This window comes from Syngnathoides biaculeatus, chromosome 17 (assembly GCF_019802595.1).
Source record: "Syngnathoides biaculeatus isolate LvHL_M chromosome 17, ASM1980259v1, whole genome shotgun sequence".
In the NCBI taxonomy this organism is placed as follows: Eukaryota; Metazoa; Chordata; class Actinopteri; order Syngnathiformes; family Syngnathidae; genus Syngnathoides; species Syngnathoides biaculeatus.
Genome location: NC_084656.1, coordinates 23,901,420 through 23,920,968, shown reverse-complemented (window position 1 = coordinate 23,920,968; position 19,549 = coordinate 23,901,420). Strand labels below are relative to the sequence as shown.

The 19,549-nt window shown below is 44.8% G+C and overlaps 1 protein-coding gene across 5 annotated transcripts; it reads left to right on the top strand.

Moving 5' to 3' along the window:
* The first annotated feature begins 302 nt into the window (after nt 1-302).
* scarb1 (scavenger receptor class B, member 1) lies at nt 303-19,318 on the top strand. Of its 5 annotated transcripts, XM_061801358.1 has the most exons (14): nt 1,984-2,060; nt 2,140-2,411; nt 3,535-3,695; nt 4,183-4,324; nt 6,142-6,345; nt 6,408-6,503; nt 8,366-8,481; nt 8,667-8,833; nt 9,737-9,855; nt 12,909-12,982; nt 13,100-13,151; nt 14,830-14,979; nt 15,546-15,609; nt 18,870-19,318. In XM_061801358.1, exons 2-14 carry the CDS (start codon nt 2,292-2,294, stop codon nt 18,875-18,877), a joined length of 1,473 nt encoding a protein of 490 aa, XP_061657342.1. In that variant the 5' UTR covers nt 1,984-2,060; nt 2,140-2,291; the 3' UTR covers nt 18,878-19,318. The 5 variants fall into 5 exon arrangements, with proteins under 5 accessions (XP_061657341.1, XP_061657342.1, XP_061657344.1 ...); XM_061801357.1 differs by lacking the exons at nt 1,984-2,060; nt 2,140-2,411 and adding an exon at nt 303-609; XM_061801360.1 differs by lacking the exon at nt 1,984-2,060 and having other exon boundaries at nt 2,067-2,318.
* Nucleotides 19,319-19,549: the final 231 nt, after the last annotated feature.

Sequence of the window (19,549 nt, the reverse complement as noted above, 5' to 3'; positions counted from 1 at the left end):
GAGTTTAAGGACTTAAATGCCAAATATGATGAACACATTTTTGTATTTGTTACTTCATGCAGAAAACACGTGTGAACAAAACGTCCATATTTAGCAAAAGCAGACACAAATGTGCATGCGAGAAACAAAAAATCAAATCAAACTTTCAAATATGTGGAGGGAGCACTCAATGTTTTTTGGAGGACAGAATTTGCCGGTGGAGATTTGAGGTGGCCCCTCCTTTCAGGATGTCAGGGGTAAGGCCTGCTATCGTAGAGCCCCAGGGTCCTATAAAGTCCAAACCGAGACCACGGCAGCCTCCCTCCCTCTCTGTCCCCGGCCCGCCACCTCCATCCTTTGATCATCCTTCACAGGCAAAAGGAAAAAAAGCTGCATCCATCCTTCCATCCTTCCATCCATCCATCCATCCATCCGTCCGTCCATCCGTCCGTCTGTTCATCATCATCCATCTGTCCATCTGTCCGTAAGTCCACCAAGATTCGATCTAGCATGGCTGTGGACAAGTCCAAAGTGGCACTGGGCTTCATGGTGGCCGGAGTTCTCATGGCTCTGTCCGGAGTCATCCTCATCTTTGTAGGCTGGGCCGTCATGAACGAGCAGATCGTTAAGGTACGTGAGAGCGTGAGTGTGCACGTGTACATGAGAAAGAAAGAGAAGAACAGACGATTGTGTCGAGTACATTCAGCCAAGAAACTCATTGAGTGATTTCAAACTGCACTGAGCTTTTATTCTTTTTTTTTAAATCCATTTTTTTTACTGTTTTCTTTTTTAGTGCTAGGGGTAAAGAACCATTTTTTAACAAATTTGGTTAGTTAATTAGTAATGACCAATCGACTTTGTTAATCGATTGAAAAATGCAATTGGCTATTTCATTTAGTTCTTTTGTATCATATTTAGAACAATAATTAAATGTTTTAAAGGTTATCAGCGGCTCGTTGAAGCAACTCGTTAGGGTGGTGGCCTCAGAGTTGTGAGGACCAGGGTTCAATTCCCGGCCCCGCCCGTGTGCCGTTTGCATGTTCTCCCCGTGCCTGCGTGGCTTTTCTCCAAGCCTTTCTCCGCTTTCCTCCCACTTCCCAAAAACCTGCAATAATTGCCCAGTCGGTGTGATTGTGAGCGCCGAGGGTTGTTTGTCTCTGCGATTGGCTGGCAACGACTCCAGGATGGAACCTGTCTCCTGCCCGATGACAGCTGGGATTGGCTCTGGCACTCCCGCGACCCTAGTGAGGATAAGCGCTTTGGATAATGAATGATATTATCAAACAAATAGATTTTTATGAGAAATTTGATTAGCTTATGAATCTACATTTGTTATTGTTTATGTTTTTTATTATACAGCTTATACTTTCAATGCAAGAATTACATTATTATCATTATTATTACAAGTACACAAAATTGTATGGCTTTCACACTAAATTTCCCCATCGGTGTGATTGTGAGCAAGGCTTTTAGTCTCCATGTGCCCTGTGATTGGCTGGCAACCAGTTCAGGGTGTATACTGCCTCCTGCCTGTTGACAGCTGGGATAGGCTCCAGCGCTCCCGCGACCCTTGTGAGTATAAGCGGCAAAGAAAATGGATGGATCGATATTTATAAACAGAAAACGGGGAAATGACTTCAGTCCTTTTAAAACCGAGGAGGTATTATTCATCTAACTCACTGATTTGTGCAAAACGACAATTACCTTTTCAATGATAGAAATGATATATGTATAACCAATAGTCGTGTCCAATGTTACTAATAAACATTAGTGGATTCGCATGCAATAGATCACGAGTGAGTAAGGCCTCCCATAAATACTTATTTGTTAGCCAGACAAAAGGTTTGATGACCCAACATTCAAGTTCAACACATGTAAACATGATGCAGTTCATTAGGAACTTTGTGTACGCCATCTGAGCTCGTGTTTACTTTTTGACCACTTAAGTAGCAAGAAAAGATTGAAAAAACGCCAAGCTCCAAAATAAAAAATAATGAAAAAAAAAAAAAAAGACGCAGACTTCTTTTCCCAGAATGCATCGCAGGAAAGAGGAGAGGAGGAGGAGAAAAAAAGAGGAGCAGGTTTGTCTATAAATAAAATGGCGAGCACACCTTCTCGTCAAACTTCTCCGTTTAAGAAGTATCATATGGAATGTCTTAGCAACGGCGACGAGCCCCTGTCGGGACATTATAAAGGACGCGGACCCGAGGAAGCCCTGCGAACTTGCTTTCAGCTGCCCCGAGAAGCCTCCGGCAGCTAGCGGGGTTAATAGTTAGCTCCCACCAAAACGACGAAAACAACAACAAGTGGCGATGGCGGTGAATAAAAGAAACGTGGTGGTAGGTTTCACGCTCGTGGGGGTTGGAATGGTAGTGCTCGGGACCGTCCTGACCATCGTGGGTCCACTGATCATCGACGGCCAGATCGTCAAGGTGAGTTCAGGCGGACCTTGAACGCCGTACAGGTGCGCCCAGATGACACGTGAACGCACCAAATCAACCCACTCATCCGTGACATACAGGACATTTACTCGTCTTTCGTCGATTACTTCATCAGTAGTTTGTAATGTAACTACGTGTTTTGACCTCCTTTGCCGTGAATAAATCAGTCATTTGTTCTTGACCGTCGCATTTCAACAGTTGTCTCGTGTGGGTTGTTTAAAAAATAGAAACTGACAACCAGTGATCATTTCTTTTCACCGACAGATATAACTATCACTTTGCCGGTGGTCATTGGGCAACTGGAATTATGCTTAATGATATATGCATTTGCAGTCCTAGTCCTTTTTATTCCAAATCAGTCATCATCAATCAATCATGTACGGATTAGAGACTGTGACTCTGAAGAAACAACACGAAGCAGAACTGGAGGTGGCACAAATGAACATGCTGAGGTTCTCGCTTGGTGTGTACAGCTTGGATAGGATTAGAAATGAGTTTATCAGAGGGACAGCCAAAGTTGGATGTTTCGGAGACAAGATTAGAGAGAGCAGACTTCGATGTTCGGAGGCGAGAGAGTGAGTATATTGGTAGAAGCGTGCTGAGGATGGAGCTGCCAGGCAAAAGAGCGAAAGAGGAAGACCAAAGAAAAGGTTGATGGATGTTGTGAGGGAGGACAGTGGACAGTGGTAGAGAGGAGGATGCACGAGATAGGCTTAAATGAAAAAAACTGTGGCGACCCCTAACGGTACAAGGCGAAAGAAAAAGAAGTCATCATCAATCCCTCCCAAAAAACCCCCCAAATATTCTGCTTCAGCCAATGTTAAATAAAACAACAACCAAAAAGTCATTGCATACAGCAGTTTCTTACTATATAGTATTAGCATTCTCGTTTTAAACAGTCTGCTCTGTGTCCCGCTCTAAGTTGAATTTGCACTGTTGGATGATTTGGATCACTTCTGTTTATTGAGCACGTATGGGGAAAAACACAGTCAGCTGCGCTACTCCAGTTGGTGTCCCTCATGTCATCGTCAACGCGTGTACAAAATGGATGTTTTCAGCATAGGATGTGCACATGGAAACAAAATGGAACATGAAGTATGTCGTGTCCCCCCAGAACACAGTGATCGACCCTAAGAACGAGATGTCGTACACCATGTGGAAGGACATCCCGGTGCCGTTCTACATGTCCGTCTACTTCTTCAACATTCTCAACCCCAAGGAGGTCCTGAAGGGCGAGAAGCCCATGCTGGAGCAGCGAGGACCGTACGTGTACAGGTCAGAGTTCGGTGCTGCTGCAACACCCGCCTTTAAACTTTGTACACGTAAAGACCTTGTAAAGATAAATCAACTTTCCAGATGGAATTGTGTTCACGCACCTGTCAAGAAAACACTGAACAGAAATTATGGTCCAAATGTTCTACAGGATATGCATAAAAACCCAAGTAAAAGCAATCAAATCTGAAATTTCAATGTGAATCTTTATTTTTTTTAAAGTGACAGCACACAAGCCCAAAGCTTATTTAAAATTGTTAGATTTTATTTCAATATATATGTATCTTTTTACTCATGTGGTTGTAAAATAGAAATATTTTTAATTTCAGGGCATTCAGTTTAATTGGCTGCTGTTGCAAGGTTTCATTTGTGAGCCAGAACAATTAACCACATCAAGTTTCTCCATGGGCACAAATGTTGACCGATTATGTCATCATAGTTTGATGTGTCGATGGCCTGCGTGCGTGCGTGCGTGCGTGCGTGTGTGCAGGAAGCAGTGTCAGAAGGAGAACATCACGTTCCATTCCAACAACACGGTGACCTACCGAGAATACAGACGCTACTTCTTTGAGCCGAGCATGTCCGCTGGAAACGAGTCCGACGTGGTCACCATCCCCAACATGCTGGTGCTGGTAAAATGGACTTTTTGACTACATCACACTATGTCTCCCTGTATTTGAAACCAGATGTGTGCTTATTACTCAAAATAGGCTCGTAACCTTTTTCAACCTCCGGAGATGACGACGTGACGTCAAAAAGACGGAACGAGAGACAGAGGTTGTCAAACTTTTGACTATTGAGTGCTCCGACGTGAAAATCGCAAACAGCGGTGCTTTGTTCAGAATCCTTCACTCAGTCCTGACTCGCGAGTCACCACAAAGGAAACTGCAGATAGTCTGTCGTGTTTAAGGAGTGGGTCATTTTCCAGTGGCACTACGCAACTAAGTGCAAATACCTGGTTGCTTACTTGAGGAGATTTTTCAGGTCTCTGAACTATATTTGACTTAATCAAACAACTTTTTACTCCCCAGAATCAGCTTTCTCAGCCAAGTATGTTACAAGACCCATGAGGAGTTTGTCTCATTGGTAGCTGTTTTCACTTAGTTCAGTTTCTGCCTGCATGTTGGTCATAAGTGAACTAAAGAGTGGTCAGAGGAGCCTAAAGCTGCACAGGGAGCAGCACCGTACGAGTCCTTCAGTGTGGGATCGCGGTCGTCTAGACTGTTGTTCTTAGGGAGTTTGTGGTTTTAGTTTTGTTCTCTTTAAAGCCCCCAACAATAATGAGGAGTGGTCCTGAACGCTTTTGTTCCTAGTTTTTTAATTTGGTCAGCCAGCGTTTGCAGACCGGTGTTTGTATCAGGCTGTTCGTAAACACCGGCCAGTATCAATGAAGCAAACTTGCGGGGCAAATAAAACTGGCCCACAAGTCGGGACTGCAGTACGTGCTGAGCTCCGTGACATCACTACTTAATTTTTCGTTGATGTAAGAAGCATATTTTGCCACATTTGTATCTCTTGATCGCTCAATCTTGCGGTCTGCTCGGTGTCGTTGCAGCAGTCCGGCGCCGTCGGGCATGTGTGCGTAAAGCTGAGTGTCTGTGAAGCAGAGGCCTGCCGGCAGGATGTGCAAAGTCTTTACTGAGCTTTGTGACGAGATGACGCTTGTACATTTTGTTCAGTAGAAAGCGCAGATTTGTGAGGTTGCTGGCCAGAAGTGGCGTTCGAAATCCTTCGCTGCCCGGTCTTAGCCTGAAGTTCGGCACGCTTCCCCCGGTGGCGCCATCTTTGCCTCTATAGAGTGCAGCCGCTCTGCCGGTAAATAACTCGGAGAAAAAAACTTGGTGGATTTGTGAAAGTTGGTTTGGAGTGGAGTCCCTGTTACACAAATTTTCCCCTACGTTAGTACTACATGTGCCCGTAGATGAATGAAAAAGACAAGAACCAGGACCCTACTAGAGAGCGTTTTATCGAGGCGTCCTCTCTAGTCCAAGAGCATTTTTGTTATTCGGATGAAAGAATTTTGTCAACGAATAACACCCAAACCAAAGCAGTTTGTGGCTACAAGCGGGCCATGTGGGACACTCGCTCGGGGCAAGATGAGGCGTTGGCAAGATGGAGGGTTAAAACCCCCACCTGCTTAGCGTTGTGTCAATCAGCAGGGGCGCGTCGGCCCGCCCAACTGAGCGAAAGTTCCCCGTCGTGGCGAGCAGCCGTTGGCCCGTGGCCACCTGGCCGCAGAGGACCACCTGTCCAGCATGATCTGATTATTGTCAGAGACATGCACACACACAAAGTGCATTCTGTGGCTTTTCCCCATCGCAGTGACCACTTGCAAGTGGAATTTTGGATTTTGGAGCACTCTAGCCACTTCTGCTTGTACCCAACTACGGAGTGTTCTTTCGCCGCCTCAGTCGGGGCCCTTTTGCTTGATTCTTGTGGCGTCTCTCAGGGTGCAGCGGTGATGATGGAGAACCTCCCGTTCGCAATGCGGCTGATGATCAGCGCCACCTTCAAGACCTTCAAAGAGGGCCCGTTCCTCACCAAGACCGTGGGTGAGCTCATGTGGGGCTATGATAGCGGCCTGGTGGACTTTCTCAACAAGTACCTGCCCGGAATGCTGCCCTCCTCCGGGAAGTTTGGACTCTTCAGCGAGGTGAGCGCCCCGGCCCCGCTCGGAGGGCGAGTCGCCGTGGCTAACACGCTCTTGCTGTGCAGTTCAACAACTCAGACACGGGCCAGTTCACGATCTTCACGGGCCGCGACGACATCCACAAGGTGCACAAGGTGGACTCCTGGAACGGCCTCACCAAGGTACCCCAACGCTACCCGCTAACGTAAGCTGGTGTTTGCGTGAAAGTGAAAAGAGACGCGTTGAAGGCAGCACTCGTGTTCATGATTGAAGCTGCTTGCTGATAAAACATTTGAGATCGCTGCACACGGATTCAAAAGTGAGGTTAAATGCCTTCAACACTTTATTTTTGGGTACAGGTAATGAAGTGGCTTAAACGGAGCCAAGAGTTTCCCTGTTTATTGCTCATCCTGCTTGCATTTTCATTTGTTTATTTAACCTTGGACAGAGGTTGAGTGCCTGTGAGGTAAATGTACGTACAAGGTCCTCGCAAATACTTAAACACTTGTGTGTATTCTTCTGCACACAATGAAGCCATCAACGTTCTTTTCCTCTTCTCACAAATGCACTGAGCAGCTGTTGATTGACGAGCAAACAATACAAAGCGAAGAAGCCCAACAGAGCAGTTGGCATACGTAAGATGCCTGCGAAACCATCTTGTGTTTTGTTTATTTTTTTTAATTTGTCCAATCATTTTTAGGTGTATGACTTGCTTAGGCCTGGTTCACTCACAAGGATTTTTCATATCTTAAAAAATGTGACACAAAGATTTAAAAAAAAAAAATAAATAAAAATAACCCACACACAAAGAGGTTTCAAACTTCTGTGGTGTGCCTTGATAATCTCGGTACCACCCCCTTCAAAATTCTGTTGTGAGGCAGACAGAAATTTTGCGAGATCACACGCAATCCCACCAAAAGGAAGACATACAGACTCCTGGGGGCATGCCAATCTTTGCTGAGTGATGCTGAAAGGAAGGGGGGTGGAAGTGGTGCAGAAGAATGAAAACGACTTGCTCCGAGAACCCTTTTTGGCACTTTTAGACAAAAGTCACATCAGGCAGGTTAGGGTTTATTTGGATATGCAACCGTTTCCTTGTCAGTGTGTCATGTCGCTTGTTGCTACTTTATGTTCCACGTCACAGTTCACAGTGTCATGACTTGGGAGATGTCGGCTTTCCTCACACACATGAAGACTTTAGGTTGTAAATATTGAACGCGTGTCACAGACAAGCTTGTCGGCCCTGACCGCTGGGGGCCCAATTGTCGAGACAGATCCACTGTTGCGCCTCACACTGCGCGATCATCTTAGAAGACCAGATTGTGCGCCGTGACATTCTTGTTCGGGAATGGGCAAAATTGTGACAAAAGAACCCCATTATCTTCATGCGCCTTAAGTCGCACATGCGCTGTCACAAACCGCCCAAGTAGATATGATGATGATGAAGAAGATAAATGGGTAAAGAAAGTTTTCAGACCTCCTTAATTTTTTTTTTTTTTTTTTTTTTGCAGGCATTTGTTAAAATCATTGTTTATTTTTTTCTAGGCCTCAGCACTCCCAAGACCTTTGTGAGGTTAAGCGCCTTGGAAAATGGATAGCTAATCGACGCACACGGCCCCTTTTTGACAGAAAAAAACCCACATTTTTTTGGGGCAAATTTAAAAAAAAAAAAAAAAAAAATCACACAACCACAAGTTTCCAGACCCTCCTATACTTAACTCGGGGGCTGTCTGTCCGTCTCTTCTTACCTTCCTTGAGGTAGTTCGACAGCCTTCTTGGAGTCCAGCTGTGTTTGATGATACTGATTGGACTTGATTAGGAAAGCCACACCCCTGTCTAAATAAGAGCTTCCAGGTCACAGTGTATGCCAAAGCAAATGAGAATCATGAGGTCAAAGGAACTGCCTGAAGAGCTCGGAGGTAGAAATGTGGCAAGGTTCCAGAAAATATTCCTGCTGCACTTAAGGTTCATCGCTAATCCTAAAATGGTAGACGACCAGAACCATTTTCTAGTGACGTGATGGCGTTGTTTGTTTGTGTTTCAGTTGGACTACTGGCGGACTCCTCAGTGCAATATGATCAATGGCACGGCGGGCCAGATGTGGCCCCCTTTCCTGACCCAGCGCTCGACGCTGCCCTTCTACAGTCCCGATGCCTGCAGGTTCTCAAGCACATACCCCCGTACCCCCTGTATCTCACCCTCTTTGTCGTTCTCTTCTTTTGCGGCTGCTTTTTTCTTCGTTCTTCTTTGTCTCCTCCCTTGCTTCATTTTTTCTTTCTTTGTCATCTTTATTGCTTGCCTTGTTCTTCTGTTTCTTATCTTCTTCTTGGTTTTGTGGGCGGCAGGTCCATGGAGCTGGTCTACCAGCGCCCGGGCAGTATGAAGGGCATCCCCTTGTACCGCTACGTGGCGCCCAAGACGCTGTTCGCCAACGGTAGCGACTACGCCCCTAACGAGGGATTCTGTCCATGCCGCCAGTCCGGTCTACTCAACGTCAGCAGTTGTCGTCAGAGTCAGTAACGGGGGGCGCGTGCATGGATTTGCTTTTTGTTTGTTTTTTCACATCCGAGATTCAATCGATTTGAGCACAGTGAAGTCATAATTTCTGGCTCCCAAATCGAGACGAAGGGACTTTTTTTGTGGAGGTTGGACGGCGTGATCTCTGTCTCATCTTGTAACATTGCTACTCTGATGCCCTCGAATGCGGGCAAGTAGCAGGCATCACTTAACCTGCATATGTTCTTTGATCAGTCATGCACCCCTTTTCACAATCGTCATTGCACTGGGCGACCGCCCTCGTGGGCAGTCAAAGTGCTCTGAAGACTCTGGCTCCTTTGCACAACTGAGTGCAAAGAAGAAGTATTCTGTCAATCGACTGTCTGTCTGCTGTCGTACTCGACATGTACTGTATGTCGTACTACGGCGGCTCCAACAATAGGAGACAAATTGCTTGTGTTGTTTCTTTACTTGGCCAATAAAGATGATTCTGAAGCGGAGCCGGGCCAGCTCCAAATAGAAAGTGAGAACACTAAGAAAGCACTGATGTAGGCCACAACTCACACCCAGATGCTCACATGAATGAATCAAAGCCATTTGTCATTATACACGTTGTACAATGAGAGTTTTACGTGTATTAGTACATACGTAGAAATGTAGCACACCGGATATTGAAATTGCGTGCCTTCACAATAGCTTGGCTAAAGGAAAAATGAGAGTTCAGTGCGGTGAAGGCTCTTGGGAACTGCGGGGAACTGTTCCTCAGAAGGGGGAAAAACAGTCAAAACATGTCAGCAAAGGAGGAAAAGTACATTGAAATCAGAAATGGTACTTTTGTACCATGCTTTTTTTTTTCCAGGCAACATTCCTTTTCAGAGAGCACCTGCCACCATCTTGACAGTTTTTTCTTTTTCTTCAGATTCCCCCGTCTTCATTTCGCACCCTCACTTTTTCAACGCCGACCCCGTCCTGCTGGACTTTGTGCACGGACTCTCTCCCAATGAGGACCAGCACGGACTCTTCATAGACATCCACCCTGTGAGCGCACGCACGCACACGCACATGTGGCGGTTGAATTTTGAAAAGATTTGATAAGATAAAGCGTTGGTTTTATGGAACTAGGTGAAAATGTGTCAGGAGATAAATCGTAGATGTTGTGCGTCGCCAGGCAGACTTTGTGTTTTGTATCAAGGGCACTTTTTTTTAAATCATCATTAGGTAAACAGATTGGTGGTCAAAGTTCATGATAGGAATCATTTATTTGCCATGTTAAGATGTACATAATAGAGCTTTTGGAGACATTGCAAGGTTTGTTGAAGTACATGCGTGTGTGTTGCGTACATGAATCTGAGGCAAATTCTCCCATCCCTGTGCCCTGCAACTGAGTGGCGAACAGTTCAGGGTATAGTCTGGCTTTTGCTCCAAGTTAACTGGGATAGGGTCTGGCGCTCCCCCGACCACTGTAAGGACAAGCGACTTGGAAAATGGACGGACGGATGTTCCCTGCTCGGTGGCTCAATACCCCCCACCCCTCCCCCCCTATGCAGGCGGAGGGGGCCCTGCCCACATTCGCTCAATGTGCCGGCTCAGCAAAGACATAGACCGGTTAACTATTGTGCATGTGGTATGGTCTTCCTTCACTAAAACGTTGCGTAGACATGCTGCAAGCTTCAACTGTACCACCTCAGAAGGCACAGAGATCCACCTAGGCCTGACCTGAACACATCTGGTTTAAAATAAACAAGAATATGGTGCAGACAAAATGGGACAGTGAAAACAACCAGTGAGCACCTTCCCACCCACGCGTCAAACCCAACAGCGCACGAAGCTGAGCTGCTGCTGTTAGTATGTCACAAGCTTCGTGGTAGTGGGTTGGACACACACACACACACACCAGTGTTGATGGAGGTATGTTGCAGATAATATAATTGGATAATAGGTTTACGACCCCATTAAACTTTGATGACTTTATTGAAACGTTGATCATTAAAAGAATTTATTACCGTCGTGATGCTGATGATAATTATGAAGCGTCAGAACTTGGCCTAAATTGACCCGGTTTTCATCTTTTTCAGTCACATTTCTGAGAGAACCTGCAAAGTGAATTTTGAGATTTCTACTTGAAATGTGTAAATGTGAAAACTGCGTTGTGCTGAATTGTGGCTGTCCACCATGAAGTTGTATTTAGCCATTTCAGTTTTCCTGTTTTCTCAAAGTATGGGGTAGAGCACCTTTGGTAAAGCAGTGCCCAGTGCAGGACTTGGGGTTCCAGAGAGGAGTGGACCTTCACCCACTCCGTAAAAACTGAGTGGCAAATGCGATTCGCTAAGCTTTTATAACATGGCCCATTTCTGCCACTGCAGTGTGTAAGTTAGCCAACTAGCTATGTGTCCCACCACCCCACGCCCGAATCTTCATCTTCCCTGGATTCACAGAACACCTCTTTGTCCACCGTCATAGATTTCAAACCGTCTGGTTACAAACGAGTAGGTTTACAAACTATTCAGGTGATGAATTTTGAGGTTAGGGTTAGAGTTTTTTTATTTTATTTTATTTTTTTAAGGGGGAAAAAAAACACCATTTATTTACAAAGACATGGCATGGCCGCGGAAGCCCCAGAATGTTGTGCGTTTTCTCGCGCTGCATAAACATTCTTGGCTCTGGGTAGGGCTGCAGGGTAATGCCCAAAATAATAAGCACAACTATATGGATCAATATTGTAATCAACCGTGAGAGGGCCAACATCAAAATAAAAACTTGATATAATGTATTACTACATTGGACATCATTGCCCTTTTAAGCTATTATTTTGAAGTTGGCACCAGAATGGCGTGCCGCTTGGTTAATTAAGCCTCAGTTGTATAATTCACACACCCCCCCACCCCTCGGCTTAGTTTGTGAGCACTGCTGCAAATGAAGCACTTTCCAATCGCAGCAGTGCCCACATTTACAAAAAAAAACTAAATACATTTTTAAAATATTTAAAAAGTCCCGATTATCAGGGTTGTTTAATTGTGCCAGCCAAAATCACAATCACGGTTAAAATTGAATTCATTGTGCAACCCGAGCTCAGTCTTCAGAATTGGAATCAGAATGAGCTTCATTGGCCAAGTGTGTAAAAAAAAAAAAAAAATTAAATAAAAACACAAGGAATTTTTCTCAGGCAGTCGCTGCTGCCCTGGTACGAGGTTCAGATCAAAGAACATAGCAACAAAAACAAAGGACAAGAGACATTTGTGTTCCAGGTATCTCTTTGAAACATTTGCATTTTTGAACCCCACAGTGATCAAAATATGGTTAATACTGTATATGATGTTCTGCTGCTGGAATGGATGAATTGCTTTTCCATTTGTTTCAAAGGGAGACATGACCTCACATTGCAAAGGTTTCCATCTGAGAACAAGGGGGTCATTGAACAAATTAAATTTGTAACCACATTTCAACTGAACTTGGAGGTATTATTATTCATTCAAGTTAGCTATATCGTTATTGTCATTGTGGCGATCTAAAGACATTTTGACAGATTCCTTAAAAAATATATATATACACTATGTACAAGATAAATTCTTCACCCTACCTTTAAAATTTTAAGCACTAAAAATGATGAATTTAGAATTTTAAAGAAACATTTTGCCCCTGTTGTTTCTTAAGGAGAAATAAAGTCACATGTTGTGTTTTTCAAGATGGTCACTCGAGCGGTTGGCCTAGATGCAAAAAATCTGGCAGCTAAATTGTCCAAAGCAGGTGTGCTTTTGTAAACAAGCGTCTTTTTTTGCCGGTATGTTGTTAGCGTCCCTATTGTGCATTTTTTTTTAATGATTTGTTTTTTAGTCGTTGTGGGCATTAAGCTCCAGTGGGAATGCTATTGCTAGCGTTAGCCGACGCGTTTAGCAGCTCGCGATGATTGCGTTGATGAGTGAAATGTGCGTGGTTGGCCATCAAAACAGGAAGGGCCAATAAGGCCCTAGTGGCGGGCTTCCTGTCTCACGATTGTGCGTTTTAAGAAGGAGCGGTTGCCCGACAAAAGCGAGCTTTTGTGTGCGTCCTGTGTGCGTCGTTAACCCTTCGCCTTGGCACTTTTGTGTTTTCAGCAAACGGGCGTCCCGCTCAATGTGTCCATCCGTCTGCAACTCAACCTCTACATGAAGCGAGTATCAGGAATTACGTACGTGCGACCATTCCGTTGTTCCCTAAGCTCTCCTGTCGACCACCGACTTCAAAGACATCCTGTTTGCGACCTTACTGCCTAACGTCCGCATTCTTTTTCTTCATCTTGTGGCAGCGAGACGGGAAAGATCCCCGAGACCATCATGCCCATGATCTGGTTTGAAGAGGTGAGTGGGCCGCCACAGGAAGTACTTCACCTCAGGGAAGGCTTCCTTACTTCCTGTCGGAACATTTGATACATGTCAGCCGTTCACTCGCCGCCCACTCCCTGAGCGGTGGATTTTTCGCAAGGGATAACTTCTGGAGGGAAAATTCACACTATAAACAGAGTAGTTTTAATTTTGCTTTGCTGCTCCTCCGCATCGAGAGGAGCCAGATGAGGCGGCTAGGACATTTGATTCAGATGCCTCCCGGTGAGGTGTTCCGGGCACGTCCCACCGGAAAGAGACCCCGAGGAGAACCCAGGACACGCTGGAGAGACTACATCTCTCAGCCTCGGCATTCCCTGGACGAACCGGATGAAGTGGCTGGGGAAGGGGAAGTTTGATGCCAAGATATGGCGCAAAACTACAATAAATGGGATGGCAGAAATGAACGTAGAGATGTTCCAGTAGTTCTCAAACTTTAAACAGCTGCTACTTGAGCACACATGGAGCAGCAACACATACAAACTGGTGTCAACAAGACTGATGGCTAGGAACGCGCCGGCATCACATTCAGACACTATGACAACCGTGTACAACAATATTTTGTTTCACAGCATCACTCAATGTTGAAATTACATTTGTAAAAACATTCCTTTCAAATGTTTGGGTATATTGTAACTTGTTGCGTTAAATGCAGTCTATATATATATATATATATATATATATATATATTTTTTTTTTTTTTAATGGATTCCAATTGTTAGAAAATGAGTGGCTACTGTAATTTCTTGTGTATGTTGCACACCTGTTTAATAAGCACGCCCAAAGATGACCTCAAAATTCTGCGTTTTAATTTTTTTCAAATATTTATTCTGAAGTTACGCACTTTATTTGAAAATGTAATTATTTTTATTTACTTGCTCTTGTTTTGAAATTAGGGTTAGCCCTAACCCTAACCCTTAGTTTGTGAGAAAACACAGCTCAAATGTTTGATTAGCCAGGCAGAATTTGTAAGACATTTCTTTAAAAAAAAAAAACATAAAGGGGCAGGCAAAACATGTAAAGCATGTAATTTTATTTTCATGGGATTCAATTTGACCAGTTCACACTTTCAGGTAGGGGGGTGAGGACTGGGGTTGACTGGTAATAGGGCAAATCCAGAAATCTTTGACGCTCATGATACTGTACCTAACCAAGAAACCCCCCCCTTCTGGTCCAAAACACCAAATATGCAAGGGATCGGGAAAATAAGTTCTTTAAGTAGGAGTTTCCTAAAATAAAGCTTATGTTTTCATATAAAATTACAAATTGGTGAATCCCTGAATTCTGAACCACAAATACTGTATTTACTTAATTTGCAGACTTTTTATCTGTTCAGTACGGGTCAGCGGTACTTGGCAGCTGGTGTCGTGTAGTGGCAACACACTATTTGAGGCGAGGCCGTATACTGGAAAAGTCCCCCCAAAAGCCATCAATTCAAAATCTGTGATATAGCGGGGCTTTAGTGTATCGCTTTTCTCGTGACGATCCGTTGTTGACTGCTGTAGTTTTCAAGATGAATCGTGGGGTAGATTGAGGCCATTAAATACTCACAACACATGGCCCCAACATTTTATCGTGGCTACACGAGGGAGGGCTTCCCAACACAGCCCAAGCTGACTTGCATTTAAATATTTTCGCTGTGACTTCCCGTCCTCAGAGCGGCTACATCGACGGTCCCATCTTGGACACGTTCCACACCAACCTGGTGGTCCTGCCCGCCATCATGGAGGGCACGCAGTATGGCTTCATTGCGCTCGGACTCGCCACCGTCATCGTCGCCGCCCTAGTCAGGCGCAGACTGGACAAGGTAACCCATCTGCACTCTGTCTGTCTGTCTGTCTGTCTGTCTGTCTGTGTGTGTGTGTGTGTCTCAGTCTTTGTCTCTTTTTGGGTTTCACGACTGCGTGGCAACACCGTCCCCCCCCATCAAAAAAAAAAAGCTACATCACACACCACATCAACTGGTTGCCCTGTCCTTTCTCACCTGCAGCCTTAAAATTCAAACATTAGCTGCATTAATGCTAACCTCCCACAGCTGTAACTGCATAGTTGAATTTGTTTGCGGTGCAGACAGGCTAAGCTAACAGTTTAAAATAGCTCGAGTGTCGTCGGAAAACCAAGAACTGATGTATAAATCCATCAAACAATCAGCTGGGGTCGCTGAAGGCAGAGTGACGTTGGCGGTGTTCCACATGATGTCTTTTTGGACTGTTTGCCTCACATCCAGGGTGTGTTGCAGCTGGTACAACTACACCGAAGGTGCACAACTCTCAATTTGGCCCCCGCCTCCACTCCACGTTCGATCCATAACGCTCTTCATCCATTCTGTTGTGATCTTTTCCTTGTGTCTGAGAGGCTGTGCTCACCTTCTAGGCATCCTCTGGCGAGCCCGCTGGCAGACTCGCCACCCCAGAGAAATGCGTGCCGGCTAAACCAGGTGGGTGCACACGCCGCCAAGTATTTGGATGTCAGGGACCGCAAGCAAGTTAGATTTTAATATTTGTTCCATGGAATAGTTTTCATTTATTCCCAACAATGTTCTGTCCAGTCTGATTTCAGCCCGTGTGTGTTGCCTAGTCAGTGTATCCTACCGGTGGCCTTCAAATCTGTTGTGCTTGCCCGCCAGCCATCGAGTACATTAGTTTTGGACGCGTCGCGTTTCAACTTAGTCTCAGATAGTCTGCGAGACCGTTGTAGTCTTTGGGCTCTCTTTTTTTTCTTTCTGTCAAGAAACATAAAATGGAAAACGAACCTACGGTTTATTTTGTTGTTGCTGTTGTTTTGATGTATGTAGACAAAAAAGTGGTAATTGCCGTCTCCCATTTCTTGTTTGGAAATTGGAAAGGCCTTGTCTAATGTGCTGTTATTCTCCTTCTACACGAGCTGCGAAATACTTCCTTCTTTTTCTCTAACTTTCTGAATGCGGCCTTGCCTTCTTCTGCTGCTTCTGACTTTGCAATATTTTTCTCTCTGAAGGCCTCAAGCGATTTCACCAAAAGTCATGACCGTTGGTTTTTATCATCACTGTCAAATTGGGATAGCTGTCTAAAGCCATTTTTAGAATTCCCGGTGAACGCCCGCTTCGAAATCGATGCACAAGGGGGGGGTGGGGACATGAACACGAAATACACCTGAGCCGGCTAACCGACATGTTTATGTGCGAGCCGTGTTAGGCAGGTCGTCCATCCAGATTCTTGAGACTGCGACCAAATTGGTGGCATACGTGACCTTTTTTCAACTTGTGAGATGAGAAACTATCTTATGGCACTCGACGAAGCCATTTCCAATGGCTGAAAGCTCAGAGAGGTTTCAATTGTTCATATGAATTCCATTTGCACGAAAAGCGACCTGTTGCAAAATGATGGGCTGCCTGTTGTAACATAATTAACGGCTTCTTCCAGGGAGGACATACGTTATTATATTACCTTTGCAAGCGACGCTAAATCCAGAGAAGGCCAACAGACATGTTTTTCATTGACTGGCGGAGACATGTCGCTTCCTGTCTCCATATGTGACGGAAATGAAAACGGAGCAAGAGCAGGTGGCCTTTTGCGGAGCATGTCTGGAGTTATTCCCATGAATTTTTGGGAAAATTCAAGCCTGAAGCCACTGAAATTTGGTTAACCCGTCAGTTGTGCTGAGATCCAGCAAAAAAGTGCCGAGAAGCCGCGGCAAAAAGCAGACAGGAAGTCGACCATTTTGTTTAGGAGTGACCCTTTTTCCAGATTTCCACACATCCCATAAAGTCGGGCGAATACTTCCAGGTTTCGTCCGAATGTGACCAAATTTGAAACGCGTATGCTGGACAGAAAGATGACTGCCATTACCGAGGATTGGACTTTTGGTGTGAGCAAAGAAGCAATGAGTCAATGCTAGAAGGCGAGAAGAAGAGCTAATTTGTGACCAAAAAGACACAGGAAGTACAGTTTGCCATTGTCGCGGATTTCAAGATTTGTCCTGATACACAGTACCGGAAGCAAATGCTTGAATACTGTTGCTTGCGCAGTTGATTATCTTTGCAAAGTGGTCGTGCAGTACCACATTTGGAAGGTATGAAAATGATGGGATCAATACGCAACCTATGCACAGACACAGTCCGTTGGCCTCGGATTCCGAAATGCACGTAGTCTGCTTCACACCTCCACCTTTGGCGATTGTTCCTGAACAGTAGAACTGCGCTCACTGAATGTGGGTTCATTAAAGCAACGGTTACCATTGGCTACTTCAGAATCTCAATCGCCTTCGTTTGTCAAAAACACACAAGGGGTTTGGCTCCGGAAGTTGGAGCTGCTCTGACCATTCCGCAAGGAAGTGTCAGCAGTTCAAAGTGACGAGTACGTATTGCGAGAATCTGAAATAGTGTCAGTTGGTGCAGATACTTCACAAACACGAGAGGTCCACAACAGAAATACAAATATTGGATTAAAACTACTACAGTGAGTGCATGAATAACGACTGTATTATTGACTGGACAGAGCTCTGACAACAATCGCAAGACACGATTGGCAGGATGCCACGTTGCAATTGGGAGTCAGAAGAAGAACTTGCTGGCATGTCTGCTTGTCAGTTACACTAAAATCAGTTGGATGATATCATAGAGTTGATCATTTATTGGGGGATTACGTTCCACAGCACCTCTCCGATTTGCGAAATCGGTGAAATACAGAGCAAGTATTTCTACATATCTCAAAGCTTCAAGCATACAATGTCTTACCACCAGTCAATATATGCGTTATTTTTTTATTCCCCAACTCGACGTTGCCGTTCTGACATTCTACACTGCAATTATTGTCACGTTCAATGTGTACCTGACTATCAAAGGCAGGCCCGGCTTGTTGAGTGACTTCAGTGAATGAGAACGTACGGCTGGCCAGCTATTTTTTTGCTTTTAGCGTTGACCACTGTGTATCACAGTTGGGCACAGCAAAGGAGATTGACTGACTGCATTTGGTTCCTGTAACGTGCTTGAAGGGGCTTTCTATCTCCCTCCCCCTCAAGCCCAACCACTTGTTACGCATCACAATTCCTTCTAAACAGCAGTCGTAGGCTACCCATGTTATTTTATCATTTATATGACTAATAGGCTAAATAATTTTGCATTGAAGTTGATTTAAAAATATCTTTTTCAGATGACTGTTCATTAACTGGTTACTGTTGTTTATTTGGTATTGTATTACAATGAAACAAAGGCAAATGAACCACAATTGCAAAATGTTACTTGAGAGCTCGTGAAGTTTTACTCTTCAACCAAAACGAAAGCAACTTTTTGGCTTCTAAGTTGTCATCGAAGGGTTACTAGTTCGCAGTGCATTTTGAAAGACACCCCCCAACCCCCCCATCCAGCTCCCCTTGGGTTCGACTACGTGTCAGTTACGTATGACGCTGCAAATCTAGCATTATTTTGGGAATCGGTTTGGTCCATAACATCTGTCAGAAAATATGCAGAAATATTGATGATCGCGTTTCAGAAAAGCAAATGTTTGCAAATGAATTATTTAGATGAAACACAAAGATGAGCTGTCATATGGTCAAATTGATTTCAAATTGGAGAAGATTTACAGTTGACGAGCTGAAATCAGAGGATTTGGACAATTTTCAGTTCAACAAGGTGATGAAAATAGTTGATTAATTTGATAAACCGTCGTGCAAGAATCTGTTAAATGAAGTCCTCATCGGTCGCTTCGTTGTCTTTGACAGAAAAGTGAAGGCGCTGCCGCAGGCCGGGCTTCGTCTTTCACCCACGAAAGAAAACCGCTAGCAGCAGCCCACCCTCACTGACGCGCACGCAATCCCGCCTCCCAGCTTCATGACGCCTGACTGTGTTTTGTCGCCATGGAAACTTTGCGCACGAGCCCAGATGCGGCGACGTCCGTGAACCGGCCGCTGACAACTGCCCGCATCCCCTTTTGATGAGGGCTTTTTTTTTTTTTTTTTTGAGCGGGAGTTGAGACCGTCGTCATGGTGATGAAGCGCAACTGATCCACTTCCTGTTTCGATGTTTTCTTAAACATTGGCGGCGGGGGCGGGCTCGCGACATATACGGGAAATTTCCCGGACACGTTTGTGTGTGTGAATCCGACTTTGCTGTTTCTTTTGTAGAAAATGTTTGTGCACGAGTCACAATAAATTTTGCCATCCCAACACCATGCCCACATTTGTGTGCGTGTGTTCGTTCTCAGAATTCCATTTATGAAGATTGATAGTTTCATGTACAGAAGATGTTGGAGTTTGCCCTTATCAACACTGATTGCGCTGCGCACACACAACTTGTAAATCAATCTGTGAGTTATATTACAAGGAGCAAAATATTTCCTTTCGTACTTGTAAGGTGAAGTAATGATGTCAGATGTTGTCATGTGACCACAGTAGTCCCCCCC